Consider the following 26861-nt stretch of genomic DNA (forward strand, 5'->3'; position numbering starts at 1 on the left):
ATATCTTACTTTTCTTCATCAATTTCTTCACAATTTTCTCATTCAAATGCCTTTCAATTTCTGTGCATTTTATGTTAGTTCGGCTTTTGTCTGAAATCACAAGCATGGTACATTGTTAAAAGTGGGTATATCTCGGGACAAAAGAAACTGCAGATGCTGAAATCTGGAGCAACATACAATCTGCTGGAAGAACTCAGCTGGTCGAGCAGCATTCTTCAGGACTCTTGTATGACCTCTGCCAGCCATTTCCCATGGAATCCACCAGCAAGGCAGGATCTTGCCAAGATTTTCCAGCACTTACTCTGGGGAATCCGCTATAAGATCGTGCTACAATTACACATTGTACAAGATCCACAAGCCCATTTCCTTCAGTAAGAACTGTAGGACTGTGTCAAAAAAGGGGGAAAATAAAGTCACATTTAAAATATTTTGTTTGTGTTTACTTAGTGTTTTTAATTATTTAAAATTCATTTTAAGTGTGGTGATGAACTTTTTGCCAATAGTGAGGTGCTGGTGTCCAGGAATGAAAGGGTTAATGTATGAGGAGCACTTGATAGCTCTGGGCCTGTACTCACTGGAGCTTAGAAGAATGAGGAGAGTATCTCATTGAAACCTATTGAGCAGTAAGAGGCCTAGATGCTGTGGATATGGAGAGGATGTTTCCTATAGTGGGGGTGTCGAGGACAAGAGGAAATATCCTCAGAATAGAAAGACGTCCATTTAGAACAGAGGTAAGGAGGAATTTCTTCAGCCAGAGGGTGGAGAATCTGTAGAATTCATTGCCACAGATGGCTGGGGAGGCCAGGTATTTGGGTTTATTTAAAGTGGAGCATTACAGGGAGAAGGCAAGAGAATGGGTTCAGAAGGAAAGTAAGTCAGCCATGATCAAATGGTGGATCGGAAGCGACAGGTTGTATGGCCTATTTCTGCTCCTGTGTCTTATGGGGACATCATTGTGGGCGGATCATTGTTCAGTCTGAGTCCCATGTCAGATGATGGATGGAGATAAACAGAGAGAAGAAAGAGGAAAAAGGGGGAAAAAAAACAGATGGAGCAAGGTGGAGGTAGGGAAGAGCAAAGACTGAAGACAGGTTCTAATCTAGAGAGAGCTAGCACTCTATCCCACACTCTCTTGGTTGCCTTTAATGAGGCCCAAAACCGAAATTATTTTAGGGCTTTATAATTATGTAAGAAGAGAAACTCACTGTGAATCTAAAAGTGTAGGAAATCTATTTTACTATCTTCTACTGACCTGGATAGGGATGGAAATTGCATGCAACTGGGAGCTCAGGATGGTCACCGTGGACCCCAGTCTGTACTTGGTCCTCCTGTCGTAGGGGAGGCCACATCGTGAGTACTGACTGTAGTAGGTGAGATTGGAGGAGGTCCATGTGAATCTTTGCCTCACCTGAAATGGCTGTTTCAGAATCTTTAGGGTGTTGAAGGACGAGGTATAAGGACTAATGTTGCACCCACTATGAGGGCAAGGGCAAAGTGCCAGAGATCAGGGAGAGGTGGGTGGAGAGAGATGAGTAGACCAGGCAGTCACAGTGTGTGGGTCCCTGTTGAAGGTAAGAAGTAGGAGGGAAGAGAAAATCTGGTTGGTAGGATCTTGTTGTAGAAATGACAGAGGATGGCATGCTGGATGCAGAGGGCCACAGAGTGAAAGGTGAGGACCAGGGAAATCCATCTCTGTTCTGTCTGGAAAGAGACAGAAGTAACAGAAAGAGAGGAGGTGCCAATATTTTGTGAATTCCATCTTTCCCAGAAACTCCCCTGATGTTTTGAGTGAAAAATATTTAAATGAATTCAGAGGCAGCAAATATGTGGAGGTAGATATAATATTGTCACACATGTTTAGCGACCGAGGACAAATTTGTCGCACTTTGAGTTTAATGTTTCTTTATAGCATACGATTAGCTTGGCTTTGCACAAGTTGTAAGATTTCTGGCCTGAGCAAATCTATTCTGTAATTACTAGTAATTATTCAAAACCGACATGAAGAATTAATTGAACACATCTGCCACTTTCTGGACTATCATGGGATTTTCAGTCATCTTAATTCTTTGTAGTGATGCATATTGTAATCAGGTCCCAATCTGAAGCAGCTGTGCAAAATCTCAGGGAGATTGTCTCATGATGCTTGGTCTTGGCAATGAAATAGAACCCCAAACAATATTAAGTCAGGTCTGATTATGTTTTCTGAGGGTCTTGTGGAGATTTTAGAATAGGATCTAGTTCTAATACTTTTAGAAATGGATCTCTCTACCATACTTCTGAATCTTTGAAAATGTTTCTGTGATTAGTGAGGCTCTATGTGTGTCCTTCATTGCTGGCAGTCAATGGCTGTCTGTAGGGACTAACATCAAACTAGTAGCACAGCCTCAACACAACAATGGTCATTTCCAATAATGTTGTATGGGTAACCATGTGCACTATAATAAGACTGAAGATCTACTCTCAGTGATTCAGAAACAGCTTCTTTCTGACCTGTCCATGAACACAACCTTTTTTCCCCATTATTTATATTTGTTATTTACAGTAATTTTATATCTTTTGCACTGCACTACTGCCTCAAAATGACAAATTTCACATCATAAAAGTCACTGATAATAAATATGATTCTGATTCTGAACCTATGTGTACAGTAACATGAAGGTTAAAGTAAATTTATTGTCAAACTATATATATGTCACCAATTACAACCCCGAGATACATTTTTGCATGCATACTCAATTAATCCATTGAATAGTAACCATAACAGAATCAATTAAACACTGCACCAACTTGGGTGTTCAACCAGTGTGCAAGAGACAACAAATTGCAAAAACAAAAGGAAAGAAATAATAATAATAATAATAATAATAATAAATAAGCAAAAAATTGAGAAAATGAGATAAAGAGTCCTTGCAAGTGAGTCTGCAGAATGTGGGAACTTTCAGTGATGGGACAAGTGAAGTTGAGTGAAGTTATCCTATTTGATTTAAGAGTCTGATGGTTGAGGGATAACTATTCTGGAATTTGGTGGTGTGAGTCGTGAGGCTCCTATACCTTCTTCCCAATGGCAGCAGTGAGAAAAGAGCATATCCTGGGTGGCAGGGGTCCTTGATGGTGGATGCTGCTTTCCTACGACAGCATTTTGTGTAGAACTACTCAATAGTGGGCGGGGGGGGGGTGCTATAGCTGCAATGGGCTGGGCTCTATCCATTACTTTTTGTAGGATTTTCCTTTCAAGGACACTGACGTTTCCATACCAGGCTATGACACTGCCAATCAATATACTCTCCACTACACGTCTACAGAAGTTATGAGCTAGGCCCAGGACAGGTCCTCTGAAATAATAACAGTGAGAAATTTAAAGTTACTGAATCCCTCCATCTTTGATCCTCTGATGAGGACTCTTGGTCCTCTGGATTGCTTCTTCAGAAGTCAATAGTTAACTCCTTGGTCTTGCTGACATTAAGTAAGAGGTTGTTGTTATGGCACCGCTCAGCAGATTTTCAATGTCCCTCCTGTATGTAACCAGGCAACCGTTGAATATCATTTTTCTATTGTTAAAGTGTACTTATGTATTCACTCTGGTAATGCAAAAATAGAAAACAGTGACATCATTATGTATGCGTGGAGTAGGAAGAAGAGTTACAAGGTTCTAGAAAGAATGTCGAGTGCTGGTCATATGGTGAGGAAAGGTGAATAATATTTGATAATATCCATGTAAATTCATTTATACTTATTTGTAAATCTAGAAGATTGGTAATTTGACATGTCTTATATATGGATGCTTTAGATATTCGTGAGTAGGTTATCAGTGCTGGATAGCGTGGCTGTATGAAGTTCCTTATTGGCCTGGTAGGTTTGTCTTTCTAATAATTTAACTACAGGTCAATATGTTGTAAACGTTTTTGTAAAAGTTTATTTTTGTCTTACGTTATTGTTTCATGACTGACTATGAATGTAACAGAGTAATATGAATGTGTTAATCTCTGTCCACGAAGTGTAAGTGAGGAGAACTCATTTCAGGGTCTGGCCTATATGTGTTTGGAAATTAAGCATGTGTGTGCCAACCCAAAGTGAGTTTACCGTTTAGTTAAGATGAGATGTATTTATTCATATTTTTGATGTTGTGTACAAGGTTCAGGGTTGATGGGATTCTAATGCAGTTTCTATTGTTTTTTTTAGAATTGCCACTACCATTTGCAGAGCATCTACGCTCCATCCACCAGAACAAGCCGGCATGAACATCGATCTCTCAAACTTCCAGTAATGCCTCCCTACCGCCCTCTCCTTCTCCTTTACCCATCCTCTTTTCCCTGTCTTGCCTCATCTCACCAATCAACTTCCCAGCTCTTTACTTCATCCCCTCCCTCCAGGTTTCACCTATCACCTTGTGTTTCTCTCTCCCCTCCCCCACCTTTTAAATCTACTCCTCAGCTTTTTTTTTCTCCAGTCCTGCCGAAGAGTTTCAGCCTGAAACGCTAACTGTAATTTTCTCCATAGATGCTGCCTGGCCTGCTGAGTTCCTCCAGCATTTAGTGTGTGTTGCTCACTACTGTATTTGCTTTGTATATTTTGTTTTATTTATTTTCATACTGCATGTGTAACTAGTTGATTAACAAGTGTGTGGACCAAAATTAAGCTGAGGTTGTAACATCAGGAACTCTGTTTTTTGAAAAATTCATTTTGTTGTTTTTATTTGGATACCCTCTTTCTGGAATTAAACATCTAAAGCAAATAAAGGAATTAAAGACCCGAAAAGTGTTTGTTATGCCGAGTGTGTATTTTTGCCAGGCTACAAAATACATTCCATTGATAGTTACCATTCTGATGCAATTTTGAATAATTTCTTGTTCAGCTTGTGTAGTCTTTCTGCGGCCATTGAAATAAATTAAAATACCCTCCTCTTCCATTGCTTTCCAGCATCAACCATCTAGATGGGATTGTTCTCATGTGTTTCCCTACCTCTGTCGTCATAACCAGAGAATCACCAAAACTAGCTTCTCTTCCCAACTCCAACTCCGCACAGTAACAGTAGGACCGTTCAAACCAATGCCCCACCACATCATCATGTGAGTGTACATTGAACACGCCTCACCATCACCTTGCTTATTCGCTCCACTACCTTTAAATTGCAAAACTGCTTGTCTGAAATCCAGTATTGCATCAACAGAAATGTCCTTCTATTAAATAATGCAAAGCCAAGACCATCACCTTAAGTTCCTGTTGGAGTTCTTCCTCTACCTACTGACTACTCCATTGCTGCTTGACCTCGTTCATTTCATTTCCCACAGACGTAAAACCAAAGCCTCCATTACCTGTGTTCTCACTTGAATTGCCCCTGATTGCTGACGTACATGCATCAAATCCAATTCCACTTCATCATCCCTTACATGGAACATTTTACTGTCTCTGTACTGCCAGGCTGTTTCTCTGACACCCACTGTTCTGCCTGTTTCAACAACATTTCAGATTTAAGTTTGACACCCTCATTTCCAAATCTCTTCAGGTATCACCACTTCCCAGTTCTGTAATTCCTCCTATTCCTTAATGGTTTTGTAACTTTATATTAATGGATTGGATTGATGCAGGGAACTCTCTGCATGATAACATAATGGATAGTACAACAGTTTACAGCGCCAACTGTAAGACTAGGGTTCGATTCCCACCACCGATGTAAGGGGTGTGTACGTTCTCCCCGTAATCTCAAGGGTTTCCTTTGGGTGCTCTGGTTTCCTCCCACATTCCAAAGTCTTGTAGGTAGGGTTAATGAGTTGTGGACGTGCTGCACTGGCACTGGGAAATGTGGCATCAACTGAGGGCCACCCAGCACAACTGAGGCCATGCAGCTTCAGAACTAGAGGACTACCGCCCAGAAGCACTGACACCAATCATCATGAACTGCTTTGAACGGCTGGTAATGGCACATATCAAAAACTCAATTCCAGCCACATTGGACACTCACCTATATGCTGACCGACAGAACCACTCCACAACAGATGCCTTAGCCTGGCCCTGACTCTCCTAGAAAACAAAGACACTTATGTCAGAATGCTGCTTTCGACCTTTATTTCAGCTCTCAACACTGTTGTCCCACAGACCTTGGTGAACAAACTCCCACTCCTCAGTCTAAGTTCACCACTGTGCAACTGGGTGTTGGATTTCCTAACCAACAATCCTCAGATAGTTAGGAAGCACAAATGATCCTCCCTCCCCATCATCCTCAACACAAGTGCCCCCCCTCCCCAGGGCTGTGTACTGAGTCCATTGTTGTACACTCTGTTCACACACTGACAAACATCCAAACAATCACATCGTCAATTGCACTGATGACACAACGGGGGTGGGGCTCGTCAGCAACAACAATGAGATGGCCTACAGAGAGGAGGTGGAAGAGCTCGAGGCCTGGTGCCAGGCAAATAACCTCTTCCTTAATGTCAACGAGACAAAGGAGATGGTTATTGACTTCAAGAGAACCTGCACCATGCACAACCTTCTTTACGTCGGTGGCACAGCAGTGGAAACTGCGAGCCATTTCAAACTCCTCGCAGTGCACATCTTGCACAACCTTTCATGGTCCCAGTACACATCCTATACATCTCACCAACACCTCTGCTTTCTGAGGAGGACGAAGAGAGCTGGATTATGCATATCTACACTCTCGTCCTTCTACAGGTGCTCAATACAGAGCATCCTAACATGCTGCATCACTGCATGGTACGGAAACTGCACTGCAGCAGAGAGGAAGGCTCTGCAATGGACAGTCATAACTGCTCAAAGCTTCACCGGCACCAGCCTATCCACCATCACGGGCATATATACAGAAAGGTGCTGGAAAAAGGTTAGTAACATCATGAAGGATCCCACCCACCCTGCTGGTGGACTGTTTGTTCCGCTCCCATCAGGGAAACGGCTATGTAGCATCCATGCCAGGTCCAGTAACCTCAAAAACAGTTACTTTCTCCCAGCAGTAAGGCTGATCATCACCGCCACCCACTAACCCACTGCTACATTATTATTTTTCTTTCAGTCACCTTATTTACAGCCCAGCATCACTTTATGGACATACAATCAGTCTATGTATTTTAACTATCTTATGTATTTATAGTTATTGTGTTTTTTTTAATTATTGTGTTATTTAACTTTGTGTTTTTTGTGCTGCATCAGATCCAGAGTAACAATTATTTTGTTCTCCTTTACACTTGTGTACAAGAAATCACATTAAACAATCTGGAACAATCGAAAATTCTTGAATAATCTTAACTTGGGAAAGCAAGAGGAATGATGAAATTGAACTGCACCTAACCCAGAATGAGGAAGTCCTATAGAACGTATACATTTGACCACTCTCTATATCACTATTCTACAACTCATCAGTATAAATCTACATCATATCCTAAATTGTAGCTCTCTGATACACAATTCAGACATTAGTGACGTTAGTCCAGATTTTTCCACAGTCCAAGAAGTCTGTGAAAAATTGCAAAGGTGTCCACTTCATTTCACTTGTCCTTAAGGCATACACAAGTGTACAATTAAAAGCTTCTGTTTATTTTTCTCATGTGAAGTGCTGATTTTGTCCATTGTTGCCTTTAAAGAAAATTTGCTGAATTGGAGGGTTTAAAGATACTGTTCAGCACCATTTAATAGGCAACCCCTTGTTGCCCAGTTAAGAAAGTGGAGAGGTTTATAAAAGACCAATCATTCAAATCTAATGACAAAAGTCATGATTCTTGATGTACTTATTGTCTGTAAAATTACCAATCTGCTGAAGGCACAATATTGGCTTGCAACAAATGCAGAATGCTGTGGTCATAGTAATGACTTTAGAACATTGTGCCTGGAGCTAAATATTTACATTCTGCCTCTTCAGGCAATCCGTAGGAATTCTACAACTAACTGTGGACTATGATGTTTTGGATATGTCGGCCAATTCAGCATCATCTTGATTAAGAATGCTGACCACAAGCAAATTTTCCATATTTATTTATGACAATTAAATTCACAGATCTGAATATCTTATGGAATATGGAAAAGCCCAAGTATATCTGAGGCTCCAGAAACTTTTCTGTGATGTTTGCTCTTGAAATAGAAATGAATATGCTTTGTTCTCAGAGAGCAGCAAGCAGAATTAATAAGCGGTAACTTCATCGATCTTTGCTGTTTTCACAGCGTGTAGAGCGTGATCAATTACACACAAGTCACTTTGAAAGTACTGTTAGAGAAGGGGCAATACTGACCCTAATCTTAGTGAATGTAGTTAAAGTGTCAGTGGGAGAATGTTTTGGAGATAACGACCATAATGCTGTCACTTTCCAGAGTTATGGAGAGGGATGAAGACTGGCTGGGAAGTAATGTCCTAGTTAGTGAAAGGCTGATTTCAGTATCTGGCAAAGGCACTTCGGGTGCAACTGCCTACAGGTGTTCTTTCTACCCCTGCCATCATGTGGGCCAGTCCTTGACACCCACAATATTGAGGTACCTGTGGTTCACGAGGAAGAAGAGAAGACAGGAGGACAGGAAGGAAGGAAGCAGCCTGTGAAATTTATTTCTCAAAGAACAACTTAGGTGGCTGTACTGTACCACCAGTGGATACACACAATCCCAAATTCCAGCCAGCAAAGTTCTGCACTTTAACTCTGCCCTCATTCATCATAGAGGCTCTTCTTCAAGTAAATGCCATCACTCATTTTAACTCCACTTTCCCTTCCCAGTCCAACGTGTCAGTATTTGTTCCATCTGCCGCAAAAAGCAGACATTCCTGCTGGTCATCCGTTTCATTTCCACTTCCCATTCCCTGAGTGCATAAAGCTGTAGCCTGACATCGCAGCTGTAGTACTCAGTGTCCAGACTAATGAAAACAAACGTGACAAATGACCATTCACCTGAGTCCCCACATTCAGTGAGCTCTGTACTCGTAATGGAAATTCATTGATACCTTTGCTCCTTAGCTGTTGACCAGCCCCCTGGCTTGTGAATCTCTCGGCTTTACGGAAAGAGAAAAATGACAAGGAGATGGTTGATAAAGTGAGTAGTACACACCTATACCAAGTGGCCAAGTGGTTAAGGCGTAGGACTAGTGATCTGAAGGCCACGAGTTTGAGCCTCAGCTGAGGCAGCGTGTTGTGTCCTTGAGCAAGGCCCTTAACCACACATTGCTCCTGTGCGTTTATACCCAGCAGCGGTGGTTGGTGCAGTATGGACAGGACAGGGCAGGATGTACCATTTGCAACTTGAAAAAGGAATGTGAGAACATGAGTATGACATTATCACTTGTGGTCTTTTCTCTGCTGATTGGTATGTGCTCCGCAATGGTTGCTGCATTACACCGGCATTCCTCTTGCAAACATGCCTGTCAGCATCAGAGAAAACTTTCAACGAACCCGTCACGATTGATTTGGTAGCTAACTGTGTACGCAACAACATATGGCTGCGTGATTCTGAATAGTGAGAGGTATGTAGTGGTAAGCTGGTATTCCTGAATGTCAGCACAGATATATGTAATGAAATAGATTTGGCTGCCTTTAGAGGGAAATGTGCTTATATCATTAATGTTATTGCGGCACACATGCAGGTGCATTAATAACTAACTGTACAGAGCACAGTTTCAGATTAATGATGGGGGTGTTCTACTCCACCCACTCTAAGCCCTAAGAGCAATTGGAATTGTCAGCATGTGAATGTGTCTGAGGATGTATTGTGCAGAAACTGTGGGTAACAGTACGGCCTGTGGAATATGTAATTTGAGCACACGTGTGGCATCACTGAACTTTTTCCAGCTCAATGTCCAGGTACTTGGGAGAAAATTTGTTTTATTTAGCTTACCACTGCAACTTCCGTGTGCACGCAGAGAGCTTGCAGGCTCCCAACAGGTAAAGGATCCCTCTCTCCTCACTAACCCATCAACCTGGGGCACCTGCGCTGTCAGAAAGTCGAACAGCTCACCCTTACCTCTGATCTGCTTTGGCTTTCAGCAAGCTGCAAGAACACTGGAGCAATTTCCAGCTACAAAACAGCCTTTTAAGGGGGTACAGGCTAGTTTTAATGAGCCAGCTGGAACTGGTGCTAAATAGTCCTGTATTTGCTAAGGCAATCACTTAAATCAGGGTATCAAGCAGGCAGCATGAATTCCATGCAAGGCCTGCACAGGATCAAATAGTCACAGGGTAATTACATACTCTGGTCCCAACACAACTTTTCTCACAGTATCCATGTGTATTTTGGTGTTCCTTTCAACAGAAATCAACTCCGATATCCTTGTGGAATCTGCTCACCATTTATTTTTTGTAAAGTTGCTGAATTAGTTGAAGTGTGTTAATTAACTCCAATTGCCTGAAGAGAAACAGATCTGGCTGGTTGGCACAATGCCGAACATTTTAAACTCTTCTGAACTTGCTCAGTAATACTGCCAGTAACCATCAAGTTAATCCTGGAGCTGGAATATGGAATAAGAGCACTTACAGAGATGTCAGAATCACGGTTGTATATTACAGCTATCACTGGGGCTGATTGTTCATAAGTTGGTTTCTGCTTATACGCAGCTGTTCATTGGCCACATAAATGTTCATTTCTAGCATGTAAATTCCAAACGTTAAGCATCAAGATGTTGGAAAGTGCATGATGTTCAATTCAAAGGAGAAAATTATTGTCTTGCCAAGTTAATTGCTGCATGAGGAGTAAATGAGAATTATTGTTTCTAAGCTTCCAAAGAAACATTCAGCCCATTTCTCAAATTAAAACTCAAAAAGAAAAAAAATATGCAAAACAACGCTTCCAATATAAAAAATATATCTTGTACGTTGAAACATTTTCTCGAATGTGTAAATACCTCTTTAGTTAATATATTAGGTGAAATGATGGGCATCATATATTACTGGATTTTCACGTGTTGCAGTTTATCACAGCAGAAGACACATATGGCTATTTGGCATACGGGTGATGATTTTCCAGAATCTTTCATTTGAAAGGGGCTGGAATCTGACAGGAGTACAATTAAAAGCTAATTATTTTCTGTCTAACTGAACTCAAACCACTCGGTTCTGCCTACTGGTTTTCAGGAGTGGAGGAAAATCTGAAAAAGTATATGGAAGATCAGGGATGAAGAAAACACTATAGAATGGGAAGAGAAGCTGCTTGTGAAGTTTGCTCAAATACACAGAATAATGGCCTTTAGCAGAAGAAATAGATCTTACCAGAGCGTGGCAATGTACTCAGCTTGGACTAAACCAGCAACAGAAGAAAGAATATGCACTTAAAAAATGTGTTCTGTAACCCCAAACTTCCTAAACACCTACCAGTCCCGCCACAGGGTCATAGACCTGAAATCCTTTCCATAAATCTGTTGAGTTTTTCTGGTATTTTCTGTTTTTGCCCCTGATAACGTAACATTTTTGTTCTGCGGACACCTTTTACAGAAAGACTCTTGTACTGAACTATGTCTGGAATCGAACTATAAACTGCAGAGGCACCAGTTAGAAATGGCTTTGAAACTTTTTCCTAGCTATGGCAGTCAAACAGCACCTGGGTAATTGTATACTATCCCTTTTTCTGCGCCCAAGCTGAATTCCACTTAAACCTCCTTTATGACATTTCAGACAACTGAACATGACAATTTCTGAAAATAAATGTCACTTTTGGTCTCTAATTCTGTGCTTCTTCTTCTCCTCTCACACACAAAGAAAAGTAGGATATGAATAAGTGAACAAATATCATGAATAGTTGAGTCAGCCCATTGAGCGTGCCCTACTGTTCTGATTGCGATCTCAACTCTCCATTTGTGCTTACTCTGGTAACCCTCGCCACCTTGCTTGTCAAATGTGTAACTACTTCTAACTTTCACACAAGTTTACCATCTTGGTCAATGAGTTGAAGTGTGCAGGAGGAATTTCCGCTCCTTCCTTTAAGGAAAATATTTTTCTTCAGTTGCCTGCTGGTGCTCATCAGAGAGACTGTCTAGCATCTTAATGGGAAATGCAGCAAGGATGAACTCTCCTGCCAATGACCGGCAGAGCAGGAGTACATAAATCTTTGTTCTGAACTCTTATGGCTTCTTTAAACTATGTTCCGCTTTCAATGTTCACTTACTGTTAGAGCTTTTGAACAGGACACTTTTGGGATAATTTCTTTGCCAAGATCCCACCAGCACGCCTATCACCATTTGCTTCATAAATCTTTTGAGGTGTTCAACTGAAGTTAGCAAATGCTAAACTTCTCAAAGATCAATCTAACCCTTCCCTCCTACATAGCCCTCCATTTTGCTTTCAATCATTTTGTGTATTTATGCGTTTCTTAAATGTCCTGTGTGTATCTACATTTCGTGCACCTACCACTTTCTGTGTAATAAAATAAAACTTACTTCTAAACTTCATGGGAGTCACAAGAGACTGGAAGTGCATACAACAGATCTCTTGCTTGGGTGTCCCTTGTTCTGGTTGAGGAATAGGAGGAGGAAATGATAGCAGGCAGAGCAGCAACAGTGGCTGTAGGAGAGATGCACTGGTGAAATGAGAAGGTGAAGTAGGGTGCTTTACCTACTATGGGCATTATGGAGAAATATACTCATAATTCTGCCAAGGGGAAGATATCTTTTTTCTTCTAAATGAAGTTAATTAAAGTTAGCCAGCCAAGCTTTGAAAGAGATGTAAGCTTTTGACACCTAATAACATCATTACTATGAAAACATAATCACATTGCTGTTCTAAATGATGGCGAGATTTCCATTTCCCATGTGCCCTCTGGGTTTCTGGTCTATGTTGGAATGGGTCAGGGTCCATCTGCCATTTTGTCAACCAGTTCATGAAGGTGTTTGCAAGTGAATTAAGTTCCTTTTACGCCAGGCTTAATGTTGGGCTTGCAGAATACTGACCAATTAGTGACCATGGGCAAATTAAATTTGTGCCAATGGCCTCAAAGTGTCAGCATCTACCTCCATGACATTGCAGTCTGAAAGCCTCAATCATGCCTTTGTTGCCTTAATACTTGACTGCTCCGATTTAGTCCCTTAGTCAGCTCTCACTAAAATTAGTATGGTCCTTAGCATGTGGTCCAAAGCCTAACCAACATATATTTATCATATCTGTGTTTATAGATCTACACTGATCCTCAGTCAAGAAATGAGTGGATTTTAAAATCCTTATCCTTGTTTTCAAATTCATTATTACTTCTATAATTTCTGCTGGTGCTCTGCACCCAGAGCTCTCTGTGCTCCTCTGAAAGTCGGTCACTTGGACAGCTCCAGCTTCTGTTTCTCCATCACTGGTAGCAGATCCTCTCCTCATTTTCCTAAACATGGAAAACTCCTAGGCTAATTATAACTAGAGCCAACATATCTGTGTGTGACTGAGTTTTTATATGTCTGAAACTTTAAATCAGCAACACAATTCTTTCTTCAGACTTCACAAACTGCCACAGGGCCTGGAAATGCAGTGGATTCCGGTTAATTGGGGCAGCTGCTTATTTGTGTAACTCTTGAAGAACAAAAGCTAACTAAGAAAATAGCCAGGCCACTACTTGAGACACTATGTGCAAAATTAGGCCGGGGACTGTTGTGGAACAGTTTCTAACTAATGTCAGTTATACACACTTGTGTGGCTATTAAGACACTACACTGGACCTAGAGTGAACAGTTTTTAAATAGCATCAGTTCCATGTGTTTATGTTCCAGAAACACTAATCACTCACTGATAGTTGACAAGAAATAAGCAGTAAGACAATTCTGAACTGTTTTGCTCACTGTGATTTCAAGCATTCAGGCTTGCAGATGCCATATATGGCTGGAAGTGAAAGTGATATAAGGTCACTACTTCAACAAGTTACAAACTACAAAGAATTTGAAGATGTTGACAATCATCTTGAATGTTACAATGAAAATGAAAATTAAGAGGATGCAGTCATCAAAAGCATTGTATGAAGGCAGCCCATTATCTACACTCAAATTTCAAAGTTCAAAGTACATGAATTATCAAAGTATTTATACAATATACAAACTTGAGATTAATCTTCTTGCCAAAAGCCACAGAACAAAGAAACACCATAGAAGCAACCCACATCAAAGTTGCTGGTGAATGCAGCAGGCCAGGCAGCATCTCTAGGAAGAGGTACAGTGGATGTTTCAGGCCGAGACCCTTTGTCAGGACTAACTGAAGGAAGAGTGAGTAAGAGATTTGAAAGTGGGAGGGGGAGGGATTCTCCGATCATTTTGGATCTCCCCCTCCCCCTCCCACTTTCAAATCTCTTACTAACTCTTCCTTCAGTTAGTCCTGACGAAGGGTCTCAGCCTGTAACGTCGACTCTACCTCTTCCTAGAGATGCCGCCTGGCCTGCTGCGTTCACCAGCAACTTTGATGTGGGTTGCTTGAGTTTCCAGCATCTGCAGAATTCCTGTTGTTTGCATTTAAAACACCATAGAACTTGTTTAAAGAAGTCCCCCACACAACCAAACTATCAGATGAGTTGAAAAAAGAACAAATCGCACAAACAACAAAAAGCGAACAAATAACACACACAAAACATTAAATATCGAGCCATAGGGTCCCCAAAAGTGAGTCCAGAATCAGAATCAGAGGCTGAGGCTGTCGCCACTGCCAAGAGCTGCTGAGGCTAGTAAAGCCAATCCAGGAGCCGATTGCTGCTGCCACAGCCTCCATGTCGGTCAGTTCAGCGCTGCATCGTTACCTGCAGACTACAGCCGCAGATCCAGTTCTGCGCTGAAGCACCTTGATCAAATCGTGCAAATAGTAAATTGTGTTCAGTGGTGAGGACAATAAACATCAAACCGTAGCCGAAGGTGACTCCACAGCCACGTGCCGCCGAGGCGATCGAACCTGCAGAATGGGACCCAAGACTTCTGCACCTTCCGCTGGCAGCAGCGAGAGGGAGACTAATCAAACGCAGGTAGACAGCACAGAACACCTATTCATTTTCCCCTCTCGTCATCAGCTATCTCAATCGTGCTCGACGCTATATTCGGCGCGGCGTAATGGAGTTGGCCACAGGTTCATATTCCACCATTAGGGATTGACCCCCCAGCGACGGCCATAGCTGCGCTCCACGTCGAATACTCCGGGAGATCGCAGATGCGGCTGATCGTATCAGCCAAAAAATACATTCTTAAAAAAGAAATTACAGGCTGCAATTGACACAAGTTCAGAAGGAGGAGAAGAAGAATATCCACTAGTTTTGCAAGATGTCACAGTGGTCAATGGTGCCATCTTGCCAGAAGACACAAGGTATCTGTGCTAATTTTGTCCAATTATGGTCAATCAAAAGAGCATGGCAGCACACACTGGATGAATTCATCATTCAGTAACTGTCAGGAACTAATACACAGTTTATGGTACTATAGCAGTATTGGTAGTGTTCTAATTTGTTCTGTATTTTATATAAATATATAATTTGTTACTCAGTTAAATGGTACTTTGTTATACTTTTTTAACTATTTCCATGAAACTTCAGCTTATTAGGGCAACTGCTGAATTGGGCCAAAATGTACCGGTTCTGATATGTCCGTGGGTAGTGGGTAGGTAGTGGCTCCATATGTCACTACTACAGGGTGTGACGATCCTGCCTTACACGAGTCCTGGGCTCAGCTGGCTCCGGCTGACAGTACCCGCTATGGGCCCTTATCCAGGGTTATAGATCACACTGCCTTGTGGGTATCTTCGGGAGAAGAGAAGGCTAAGTAGTAAACCCTACACAAATCCGGAGGTAGTTGGATGACGTATCATGTCACCTCCTGGCAGCTCCTGCAGCCAAGCTGATGCCAAATGTACTGCTTCGCGTTCCTTTGGTCCACATCCGTGAGGCCAAGAGGGGAATCTTGATGTCTGGGCAGCCCAGAATCTCCGTATTCATCGCCCAGGTCTGTGCCCCGGACGGGTGCATCCATTAACTACTTAGACAGACGGAGCCATGATGATGATGATGATGATATGTCCGAATTAACCAGAATCCACTCTATTAAATATTGCTTTAGTCCAACAAATACTCCAATTTATTTGGCAACGAGCTCACAAATAACAGATGATCCTCTTAAACAGCAGAATTGAAAGTAGGGGAGACCATTCCTGCGGCCAAATGATTTATTCTCTGTAGACGTGTCATTTATTATATCATTGAGCTCTAACGTGGCTGGACAAGAGATCAAGCAGCTTTGCATGCTGATTGATTTCCTGATCTGCCTATTTTACATATTCTCAGCATGCAGACGTGTCACAAAATGGTGGCTCCATGATTTGAGCTGCAATATATACATTCAATGTCAGATATTGAAACTAAACCCATACCCTAACCAACCAAACAGCAGATGCCAGAGTCAAGTTTTGCAGCAGAAGTTTTATATTTTCAAACTTCGTAGGAAACTTCATTTAGCAGAAATTTTGCCTGATGACCTATTCTTTACTGGCAGCCAAAGTTAAAGAAACCCTGCCCTTTGAAAAATAATACTATTATTATGATGACAGAAAGGAGGAAATTTGAATAATTCACCTGATATAGTTTCGACATTCCATTTAATGCTTAAAAAATTTGAAAGATGCTGTAAACTTCAAAGTTACGGCAGCAGAAATTTCAGTTTACCCATTTTAATGCCTAGGGGATACACAAAGTGTATGCCTTGTGCCTGAACGGTGAGGTCCAAGGTTCTCTGATATTGTCCCTCAGACTTTATTTGAACAGTTCCTGCAAGGCTAAAATCTGTCAATCATTGAGTGGGACTTGGAAACATAGCAATTCAAATATAAAGTAAGTGATAAAACCAGAAGATATTAGCAACACTGAGCAAATCAGGCAACATCTATGGAGAAAAAAAGGCAGAGAAAGCATTTCAGGTTAATGATCTTGCATCAGAACTGGAGAAGTCTCTCAGCTGTCTCTAATGCTGTGTGTTGCCACAAGCAAGCTTTTCATTGCAACTGGGTATACAGCTAATTGCGCATCTGACAATAAGTTTGAGTTTGACTTCAGATTTGAGTAAGAAAGTAAGTAAATGTGTTTGAAATTGCAGAAAGGTGAGGAAAGCAGAGAACAGCCAAAATATCCGTGACAGGTGTAGACCAGACTTGTCCAGCTGAAAAAAAATTGCTTTCTGTGGAATCTAATTAATAGTTGCTGATTTGTCTGGAGGACAGAGGGAAATGAACAAAGGTAGTTAACGGTGAATGTGAGTTGCTGATCTTTGAGGTAATTTTTGAGTATCATTGCAACAGTTTAGGAGGTCAAAGACAGAGGTTAGACCTACTTGACATGCTCAACATTTATTATTTTTACTTTACACTTTCAGCATCTGTGGTGTTTTGATTTAAATGGAAGAAGTTGGGACAGTGGGTGCATTCCTCCTTTTTCTGCATCCACATTCAACATATAAATTTAGAAATAATTTTCGTTTGTTTCAAATCACCACATCTGGTTTCATTGAATGCATCTGGTGCTATCTTGCAGTGGAGTGCATGGTTCACATTTGACCACTTATGCGGTAATGGAGTGGATCTAATTCTTGTTTCAAGTGTTACGAGGGGAGGAGAAGATGGTGGCGCGATGCAGTGCGCGCGGCCGCTCCGAATTGAGATCGTATTTGTTAAATAGGGGCCATGCACAATCCTGATTTGATGGAGACGGACGTGAGAAGCACAGAGGAACATTTGGAGAAACTTCTGAAATGCCTGCTTCGCTGCTGCTGCTACTGTGCGATGGAGAATCTCCGGAGGTGAAGGCCCCAAATCCTTGGCTTTGCCTATTGCCTGTTGCCGGGGCCGGGGTTGAAGTGCTTGGCAGAGATGGTGCTCGGTGCTCGGTATCGGAGGGCTGGTCGGAGGCTCGAAGTTCAGACGGATTCAAAGTCGGACTGTGGTTGAGTGCTTCTAGGATGCTGCATCGGCAAGTTTACGACGCTGGAAGCTCATGGCAAGGAGAGTTTCTCCCTTCAACCGTCTGCGTGAGATGATGGGAATTTCAAAAGCTTTGAGACTTTTTTTTACCATGCCTATGGTCTGTTCTTTATCAAGTTACGGTATTGCTTTGCACTATTGTAACTATATGTTATAATTATGTGGGTTTTGTCAGTTTTTTTTAGTCTTGGTTTGTCTTGTGTTTCTGTGATATCATTCTGGAGGAACAAATTGTATCATTTCTTAATGGATGCATTACTAAATGACAATAAAAGAGGACTGCACGTTCTCATAATCTAATAATCTAAAATCCTCTTGTTTCCTTTACACATGTGGCAAGCAGTAAATTCTGGACAATTATATGTGTATCTTTACTCAGTCAACTCTGGCTAGGTCATTTAGCACATAAAATAGATCATGTAATCATGCACAATGACGTCAGAAAAAACTTAAACTAGCATTGCTGGAAATCTACAGTTATCAACCTGATGTTAAGTACCATAATTTAAATCAGTCTTTTAGTGACTTAATAACTTAAAACACAAGCATAAAAACAAAACATATTTTGGAACACTAACTGTGTCAAAGCCTTGAAAGTTTGAGAAGGAGTGTAAAATCTTACTTCTGACTTAATTCCTATTCACACAGTTTTGTTAACTAGCCTAATACTAATTTAAAAGTGATACTTAATGGGACATTACCATCCACCACAGGCCACCACATGAACGCACGAGCTTGAAATGATTCAATTACCTTAGCTGAAGAGTTTGTGCACCCTGACCTCTTTCCAAAGCCTTCTCCATCATCAAAGCCAGTCTTCAGGATGAGTATAGAGGTTACAGCATCATGCTATTGATTTTTATATGGAAAGGAACTGACAATGGGTTTTGGCATGTATGTGTGTGTGTGTTCGTCCATCGTCAACGTCGATGAGGACCTCGACACCATTATTGATGGTGTCAAGACTAGCGCGTGACTTGGATTTAAGTGAGGGAGAGTTGCGCAGCGTCAGCCTCACTCTCTCTTCCCAATTCCCATCTGGATCCAGTGGCAAGACAGAGTTGAAACATGTATATAGGTACAGCAAATGGCTACGTGACCCAACAACATCTTGGCTGCAGTTTTGAAGGGTTGTGTCCCAGAAACAGAGAGCCCATCCCACGTAGTGTTCTCAGAACATTGAAAATCGCCTTTTAAACCCCACCTATAAAAAGCAAGACAATCTAACTTGGCCATCTACAGCTCCTCCCCAGTCTGCCAGTCATTAGCAAGGTGTCAGAGGGTTCACACAGTAGTTACTCACCAATAAGCTGCTGACTGATGTTTAGTTTGGGTATCACCGGGACTAGGTAGCTCCAGACCTGTCACAGCCTTAGTCGAAATATGGGCATAATATCTGAAAATGAGAAGTGCGGCGAGAGTAACTCAACTTAACATTGAATTGAAATTGAGTTATTTAAGCTTTTTATTTAACTTTTTATTGTTTAGTTATTTTAATTAAAATATAAGCAGTGGCATTTGATTGATTGGTTAAAAAAGTGTATGGGATGCTGTTTTTTATTGGTATGCATAGACCAAAAGATATACTGAAACTGCACAGCACCAACTACACTACAACATGGTTCCTGAATGCACCTCGGATGTGGTGGAAATGTTAAAACTAGTGTATGATGGTGTACTTGACCAGTCTGGAGCAGCTGGACTTAAGACTGCTGATGCAAGTCGATAAAAATCTTGGATGATAAGCGCAGTGCCAGGAATTAAAATAAACAGGATATTAAGCGCCTGCCCCAGGAGGGAGGATGCGTCTGGAAGTAAATTGTGAGTCCTGATAACAAGGAATAAAGAGGGCTGTTAGACCCATGCTGAGAGACAGTTGACATATCTTTTCAACAATTGATCATGTACTGACTGTGGGATGCTAAACAAAGTTATGTGAAAGTTGTTTGTCTTGCTGGATAAATATGAGCTCTGTATAACCTAAAATTCAGATCTCTGGTGGTGGTGGAGACTGCTGCAGACTCTCCATTATACCATGTTAATAAACTCTTAAAATGAAACTTGGAGTCACTCTTGTGTTCTTAGTTAGTGTTTCCACAACATTGGATCACCACATTAGGAAAGGTGTGATTGCACTGGAGAGGGTACAGAGAGGATTTATGCAGATATTAAAGGGATGGATTATTATAGCTAGGAAGAGCAACTGTATAAGTCTGCATTGTTTTCCTTAGAACAGACTGAAGGTAGATTTGTCCAGAAGATTATGAGGGACAATCTTAAAGTAAATAAGACTTCTGTTAGCAAAGCACTGAAAAACCGAAGTGGGGTAATAGTGGTGCTGCATAGTTTTTTTAAATATTGAGGATTGGATTAGAGAGGAGGCTAAGGAAGATTTTTTTTCACCTAGAAGGAGATGGTAATCTGGACTCAGTGTCTGAAATGGCATTAGATGCATTTAGAAAATCCTTGGATGTGCATTTGGACCTTGACCTGAGGAGATGTGGACCTCGTGTAGGAAGACACAATTGGCTCGTTTGAGATCAGCTTGGACATAATTGGCCAAATAGCCTACTGTGAGTGTGGCACCAAGAGCCCAAGTAAAACTGAAGTGGATGAGAATTAAAGGGAAAAATCTCATAGAGTTGGAGACACAAGCTACCATAGAGGAAGATGATTCTGCTTGTTCAAAGTTGATCACCTTACTCACCAGACATGGCTGCATCAGTCACTCAGGGCAGTGTCCTGGACCCAACCATCTTCAACGGCACTGGTTAAGAATGTTCACGGATGATCATACAATTGTTTGTTTCCATTCGCAGTTCCTCAGTACCTATTTGCATGTAACAACACCTGAATATCATTCAATCTTGGATGAATGTTTGGCAAGGAAAATTGCTTCTGCACGTGTCAGGCAATAAAAATCTCCAAGAAAAAATCTAAGTGGTTTACTTGACACCTCATCATCAACATTCCAAGCAAAAAGATAACTGGACAACAACATAAATACTGTGGCCACAAAAGCTGATGTGAATCTAGGGTAACAGGCAGCAGGACTATAGCTGTATAATTATCTATAAATTATAAAACAATAATATGGCAGAGAGTCATTGACAGTACCTTCCAGTCCTGTGAATTCTACTATCCAGAAGGATGAGGGTTAGCAGGTTCAGATGGTAATGCAGTGATTAAACTTTTGGATCAATTAACCAGAGGCATGAACTAACAATCCAAAGGTCAAAAGTTCAAAGTTCAACATGCAAAGTCCAGAGGCAGGAGAACCACTGCCACCATGGATGCTAATTCCATTTAATTAAATGAATAATCTGGAATTAAAAATAAAAAAAAATTGTTTCTAGTAGACCATCAGCTACAACATTATTGTATAGAAAAGCACCAGAGGGGAGTGGGAAGGGAGAATCCAATAGATATTCTCAATATTGCATGCAAACCCCATGAACTCTTATGACATTGGGTCAAACAAGAGCACGGACACCTCCTCACTATCTGATTATCACCCACAGTGTCCATGGGTAGACAAATACATGCTCTTTCTTATTCAACAAGAAGCATAGAAGTAGTAAGGACACAGATGAGGGAGTTCAAGGTCCATTGCTAAGAGTGGTTTGGCAGCTCTGTGCACCAGGTTATGAAAGACAAAGCTGTTGGGTTGGGCATGGGAGGATATAGCAAACAACAAGAGGGATAAACTTTTTTGAATTTACCAATTCACCAGTGGCAAATGCACTTGTCTATAGCAATGCTGTTAGAATAGACCTGTGGAGGAAATGCCTCGATTCACACAAATGACACTCTTTATTGTGTCATGTGGGACTATGAATGCTAAATAGGATAGACTCAGAACAGACCTGGCATCTCTAAATGGAGTGTCTGTTTGACATTAAAGACATCAGCAGTCACTGAACTGTACACTACTGCAACCCATAACTTTATGGCCCAGCTTAACTTATATTCTAATACTATGAAGTTAAAGGATTTAGCTCTGGTTCAATGAAGAATGCAGTGAAGTATGCCTGGAATGTCTACAAATGGGATACCAGCTTGGTGAACACAGGACTACATGAGAGAAAAACAGCAAAACAAAAAAACATGCAACAAAGGTAAGCAATGGCACAATCAATGTATCGGGTCAAACTCTGCAGCTGTACCATATCTAATTGTGAAAGATGGACAACTGAATACTTAACAGTAGGAGGCTCCAAGATTATTCCCAGCCCACCAGTGCAGAAACTACTCAAATCGAGACATATATATCTGAATGTTTCACAAGATTACAGGTATTTGTGGGCTGCAACAGTGAAAGGCACCTCAATGCAGCCCAATGGTTTACAGGTCTTGGCTGGAATTTGATGTGTGTGGAAAAATTGGTTAAATTTACTCCGTGTAGGTTTCTAATTTTTGACCAACTTCAGATCTACGTTAGCTATACTCTTAAATAACAAATGCTTGTCACTATAGACACGTAATTCCTGGCATTCTTATGGAATGCTGTCGCAGGAAAGCACCATCCATCATCCAGGACCCCCACTGCCTACATCATGCTCTCTTCTTGGTGTTGCCATCAGGAAGAAGGTACAGAAGCCTCAGGACTCACACCATCAGATTTAGGAGCTATTATTAACCCTCAACCATCAGGTTCTTGAAGCAGAGGGGAGAGCTTCATTCAACTTCACTCTGCTGGCTCACTTTCAACAACTTTCCATCTCATGTTCTCAATATTTATTGTTTATTTATTTATTCTTTTTTATTTGTATAGTTTGTTGTCTTTTGCACACTGGTTGTTTGTCTGTCCTATTGGGTGCAGTCTCGCAATGATTCTGTTATGGTTCTTGCATTTACAGATCACCATATGCCTGCAAGAAAATGAACCTTGGGGTTGCATATGATGACATGTATGTACTTTGATAATAAATTTACTTTGAACTTTGAACATCTTATGAAATTGTACTTATTTTCTTTCTTGCCAAAGTAACAGGTGAAATAAGCCACCCTGCCCATTTCTATTTCTAGCAATGAAATTCAATAACTTCTCACAAATGATACCCTTCTCCCTTCCTTCATTTGTAAAATACAGAGATATGTTCTAAATTTTAATTTCTCCGCATGTTTAATTCCTGATCTAAAATCATTTGAAAAATCATTTGCGATCTTCTTCAGTGAATGATTAGGTCCTAGAGATCAGATTCAGTCTCATGATTTTCATTTACCATTTTTTTTAAAGCTTCCATTAAAGCTCTCCAAGTGGCCTTTTTAATTTTTCTTGTGGGAACTCAGGATGGTATGCTCGAACTCATGCCAACAACTCGATGTTTTCAATTCCAGCCCTCAAGTTTTCAGATCCATAAAACTGTTGAAGTATTCTTTAAGATAAAAATCGGTTATTAGAGAGTCCAGCTGGTTACTCCACTGTTGTCTGATACCAATTTGAAAGTTTACAGGAAGGCAAGGAATGCTTATTGGGAAAACCGAGAGGAAACCCTCACAAATAACAGTTAAAGGTGCATGATCTAGTAAACATGTGTTAAGGGAAGGCAATTACAATGGTTTACATTATCGTATGCATTTTCCCTAATATTCAAGGGAGGTACAGTAAACATAACAGTTGTGGATCAAGAAGAAAGGCCCCAACTTTCTATGGGCCTTGCACTGCGTTGCTGCAGTAAGCCAACTGAGAGATTCAACACAAGGCCAGATTCACCAGGTTCTGGCTTCTGATTGTTTCCACCAGGCTTCATGTGGGTGGAACTTTCACACCAGAGCAGGGCTGGTCTGGGAGAGAGAACCCAAGAGTGGGAGTTTTCTCATTCTGTCCTTGGGGTCATTAAATGCCATTACATTTAGGGATGCATTCCAGCTTGCCAGCTGCTGTTACCATTACAGACAGGCTGTGTTCTAAAGGTCTTGGTATTCAGAGCGTAGCAATCACATCAAAAACAAAAGGCACAAAATACACTTGTGAAAGTGAATATTCTGCTGAGATAGCTTTAACTGGTCAGAGATATTTCAGTTATTGGTTATCAGGACAAGATCATAAATTTACTATATTTTGCAGGTCTACACCTTCATTATTTCAGAGACAACTAAGTGGAGTTGTAATCTTGAGAGGTAATGGGACCCTTTAAAGGCATTTTTTTAATGAGAGAATAGTGTACTTCCAAAGAAAACTGTGCCGAAAAAAGCAGCTATATCCAATTCATTGATAAACTGAAAGATAGCATTTAACCTAATTTTAATAGCAATATAAGTTTAATGTTAAAATTCTCTAGGAGATTTTGCGCTTAATCTTACTTTTGAACCAAGTATTTTTTTCCTTTCATAAGTTGTAGAAAAGCATTAAAGATAAAACTTCGTGCCTTTACAGTTGCTGACTGTATTCTCTCTGGGGGTTGGGGAGGGGGGTTCAGTCCCCAAGTACCTTTTCAATGCAAAAAGAAACATTGATTCGTTTTACATATGTAATGGAACCACAAACATTTTCAGCCTCTGCTCTTTTCGGAGTCTCTAAATTTTATTTAATTTCCCTCAAAACTAGGATGCTCAGCAACATTCTACAATGCTTTATTTTAGGAGAAATATTTAAGGTTTAAGTTTAATATCATTACAGTCTCTTTATCCATCTGAGGGTCTCCTGTATTAATCCAAAGCAATGTAACCTGCCTTATGTTTGTTGGCGAAAGTACATTCCACTCCTGACATTTATTTACTAATCATCGGAAGTATTAAGAAATCCAGAAGTTACATTTGCTGACAATTATTCCAGTTCTGTCAGAAATACATAAATTATTCATCAAAACAGAAAAACAGCCCAGCTGTGGTCTGTACACTGAAAAGTCACATCTGGGCTTGCTTCGTTTTGCTGTTTGCCAAGAGACTCAAGCCTTAAAACTAAAAATTATCATCAGTTTTAAATTGTAAAAGATTTTACATTGAAACCGAATGCACTTTGCTAGATCTCTTGAAGTCACTTACCACCTTCAGGCAGTAGTCGCTTGCAAATGCAATTACAGTACTCAGAACTTTTGGAAGATTATTCAAAGACTGGATTTCGCTTCAGAATAAGGATCATATCAAATGCTTCTTTAAATATTTCCAAACATGCTTGCGAAAAGGTCTCAATGGAAAATGATTAGTTGCAGGTTGTAAAAAACTAATGAATGCAGCAGACTCTGATACATTCACTGTCAGATTGATCCCATGCATTACTCACAAGAGCTACAAATGGACAATCCTTCCTCTTTCCCTTCCAAGCTCTCCACCCACCCCCTGCCTCAAACTAAAAACATTTCCACAGCCATTTTTGGCAGATTGTTTGCTTGCATAGTTTAAGAATAACATAATAGGCCATATAATTTTATCAAAGGAGAGCAGGACAGTCAGAAGAAATTAGGGTTGCCTGAAATAGTACAAATTGAACAATGACAATAGGGCCAGTTGTAGACAATTCTGAGTTCAAAGTTTATATGCACAACACTGGAGATTTTATTACTTCTTTTCCAATATGCACATGAGTAAGTTTATTATTCATTTATAAAGTAATTAAGCTAAACTATGTGTGAAAATGTAATAGATTAATCAGATTTACTTGCCTCAACATGTAGATGTGTTTTCCCTGGAATATTTGGCAGGAATACAAAAGTATTAGGAGCCATTAAAATAACAAGCTATAACCCAGAGTCAGCTACACTTGCCCAGTAAAAAGCGTAACATCAAATCGTGACAGAATTATTGGAGACCAGTTAAATTGTAAATTCCAGAACAAAAAGCAACTTAGTTCAATGAAAAGCACAGGCACTCTGGATCATTTTTATTTTTGGTTCAGAATGGAAAACAGAACATTTTGAACCTAAAATGAACAGAAGCAGACAGAAGTCATTTGATCCTTAGCATCTGCTCAGCTATTCATGGAGATCACGGCCGGTCTTGTACCTCAATGCATTTTTTTCCGGCACCAACCCTATATTTCTTGATTCCCAATATCCAGAAATCTATTTGTTAATGTCTTGAACGTAAAGAATGATTGACCTCCAGAGCCTTCCAGTGTACTGGATTGAAAAGAATCACCACTCTCGTTTTCAGTCTAAAGTGGTCTGTTTGAGACCGTGGCCCTTGGTTCTAGACTCCTCAGCCAGGGGAGGCATACTTCATTTATCTAGCCTGCCCAGCACTGCACTAATTTTGTAAGTTTCAATAAAATCTCCGTTCATTCTTCTCATATAGTAAATACTAGTTTCCTCTTATACAGAGGATATGCAATCTCTCCTTGTACAGTAAACTCACCATTCTTGAAACCTGTTTAATGAATCTACACTGTGTTCCCTTTATGACAAATATATAATTTTTTACGTAAGGAAATCAAAGTTGTGCTGTATATAATATTCTAGCTGTGGCCCCACCAAGGCCTTTTTTTGAGTTGAACACATCTTTATCCTGATATTCAAATAGAGTGATAGAGTCATAGCATGGAATCAGGCCCTTCACCCTAACTGGTCCTTGCTGACCACGATGCTCATTTAACCTAGTCCCATTTGGGCCATGTGTTTGGCTCATATCCCTCGAAACCTTTCCGATCCATGTATCAGTCTAAAGAACCTTTTAAATGTAGTCTTACGTTAAAAGCCATCAAACTATCCATAAAGATCTGCTCCTCAGCCTTTTTTCTTCAGTCCTGCCGTAAGGATTTCGGCCCGAAACATCAGGTGCACTCTTTTTCTACATGCTGCCTGGCCTGCTGAGTTCCTCCAGCATTTTGTGTGTGTTGCTCGGGTTTCCAGCGTCTGCAGATTTTCTCTTGTTTATCAAGCTGGAAGACATGGCTTTCCTTTATACAGTAGAGGTGCTGGAGGCAGGCGAGATAGAAATTACAGAATGATGTAAAATACACCCAACAACTAAGAGACAATTGTTATACTAACTTCAAAATGTCATCAGTTGTCAGCGACAAACAAGAGAAAATCTGCAGATGCTGGA

At 40.7% G+C, this 26861-nt stretch overlaps 1 protein-coding gene across 5 annotated transcripts in view; it reads right to left on the minus strand.

Moving 5' to 3' along the window:
• c1qtnf7 (C1q and TNF related 7) overlaps nt 1–25074 on the minus strand; it is a 51730-nt gene extending 26656 nt beyond the window's left edge. The window contains exons 1-3 of one of the 5 annotated variants that reach the window (XM_072251887.1): nt 24864–25074; nt 20584–20706; nt 19180–19272 (exon numbers count right to left, since the gene is read on the minus strand). Coding sequence is in view for 3 of the 5 variants with exons in the window: in XM_072251890.1 (XP_072107991.1) it covers nt 10–19 (10 nt within the window). In the remaining 2 variants the exon portion in view is untranslated. Of the gene's footprint in view, nt 1–9; nt 91–5959; nt 6019–19179; nt 19273–20583; nt 20707–24863 lie in introns of those variants that run through there. The other 4 variants (XM_072251890.1, XM_072251889.1, XM_072251888.1 and 1 more) reach the window with 4 other exon arrangements.
• Nucleotides 25075–26861: the final 1787 nt, after the last annotated feature.

Source organism: Mobula birostris, chromosome 3 (genome assembly GCF_030028105.1).
Source record: "Mobula birostris isolate sMobBir1 chromosome 3, sMobBir1.hap1, whole genome shotgun sequence".
NCBI classification, from domain to species: domain Eukaryota; kingdom Metazoa; phylum Chordata; class Chondrichthyes; order Myliobatiformes; family Myliobatidae; genus Mobula; species Mobula birostris.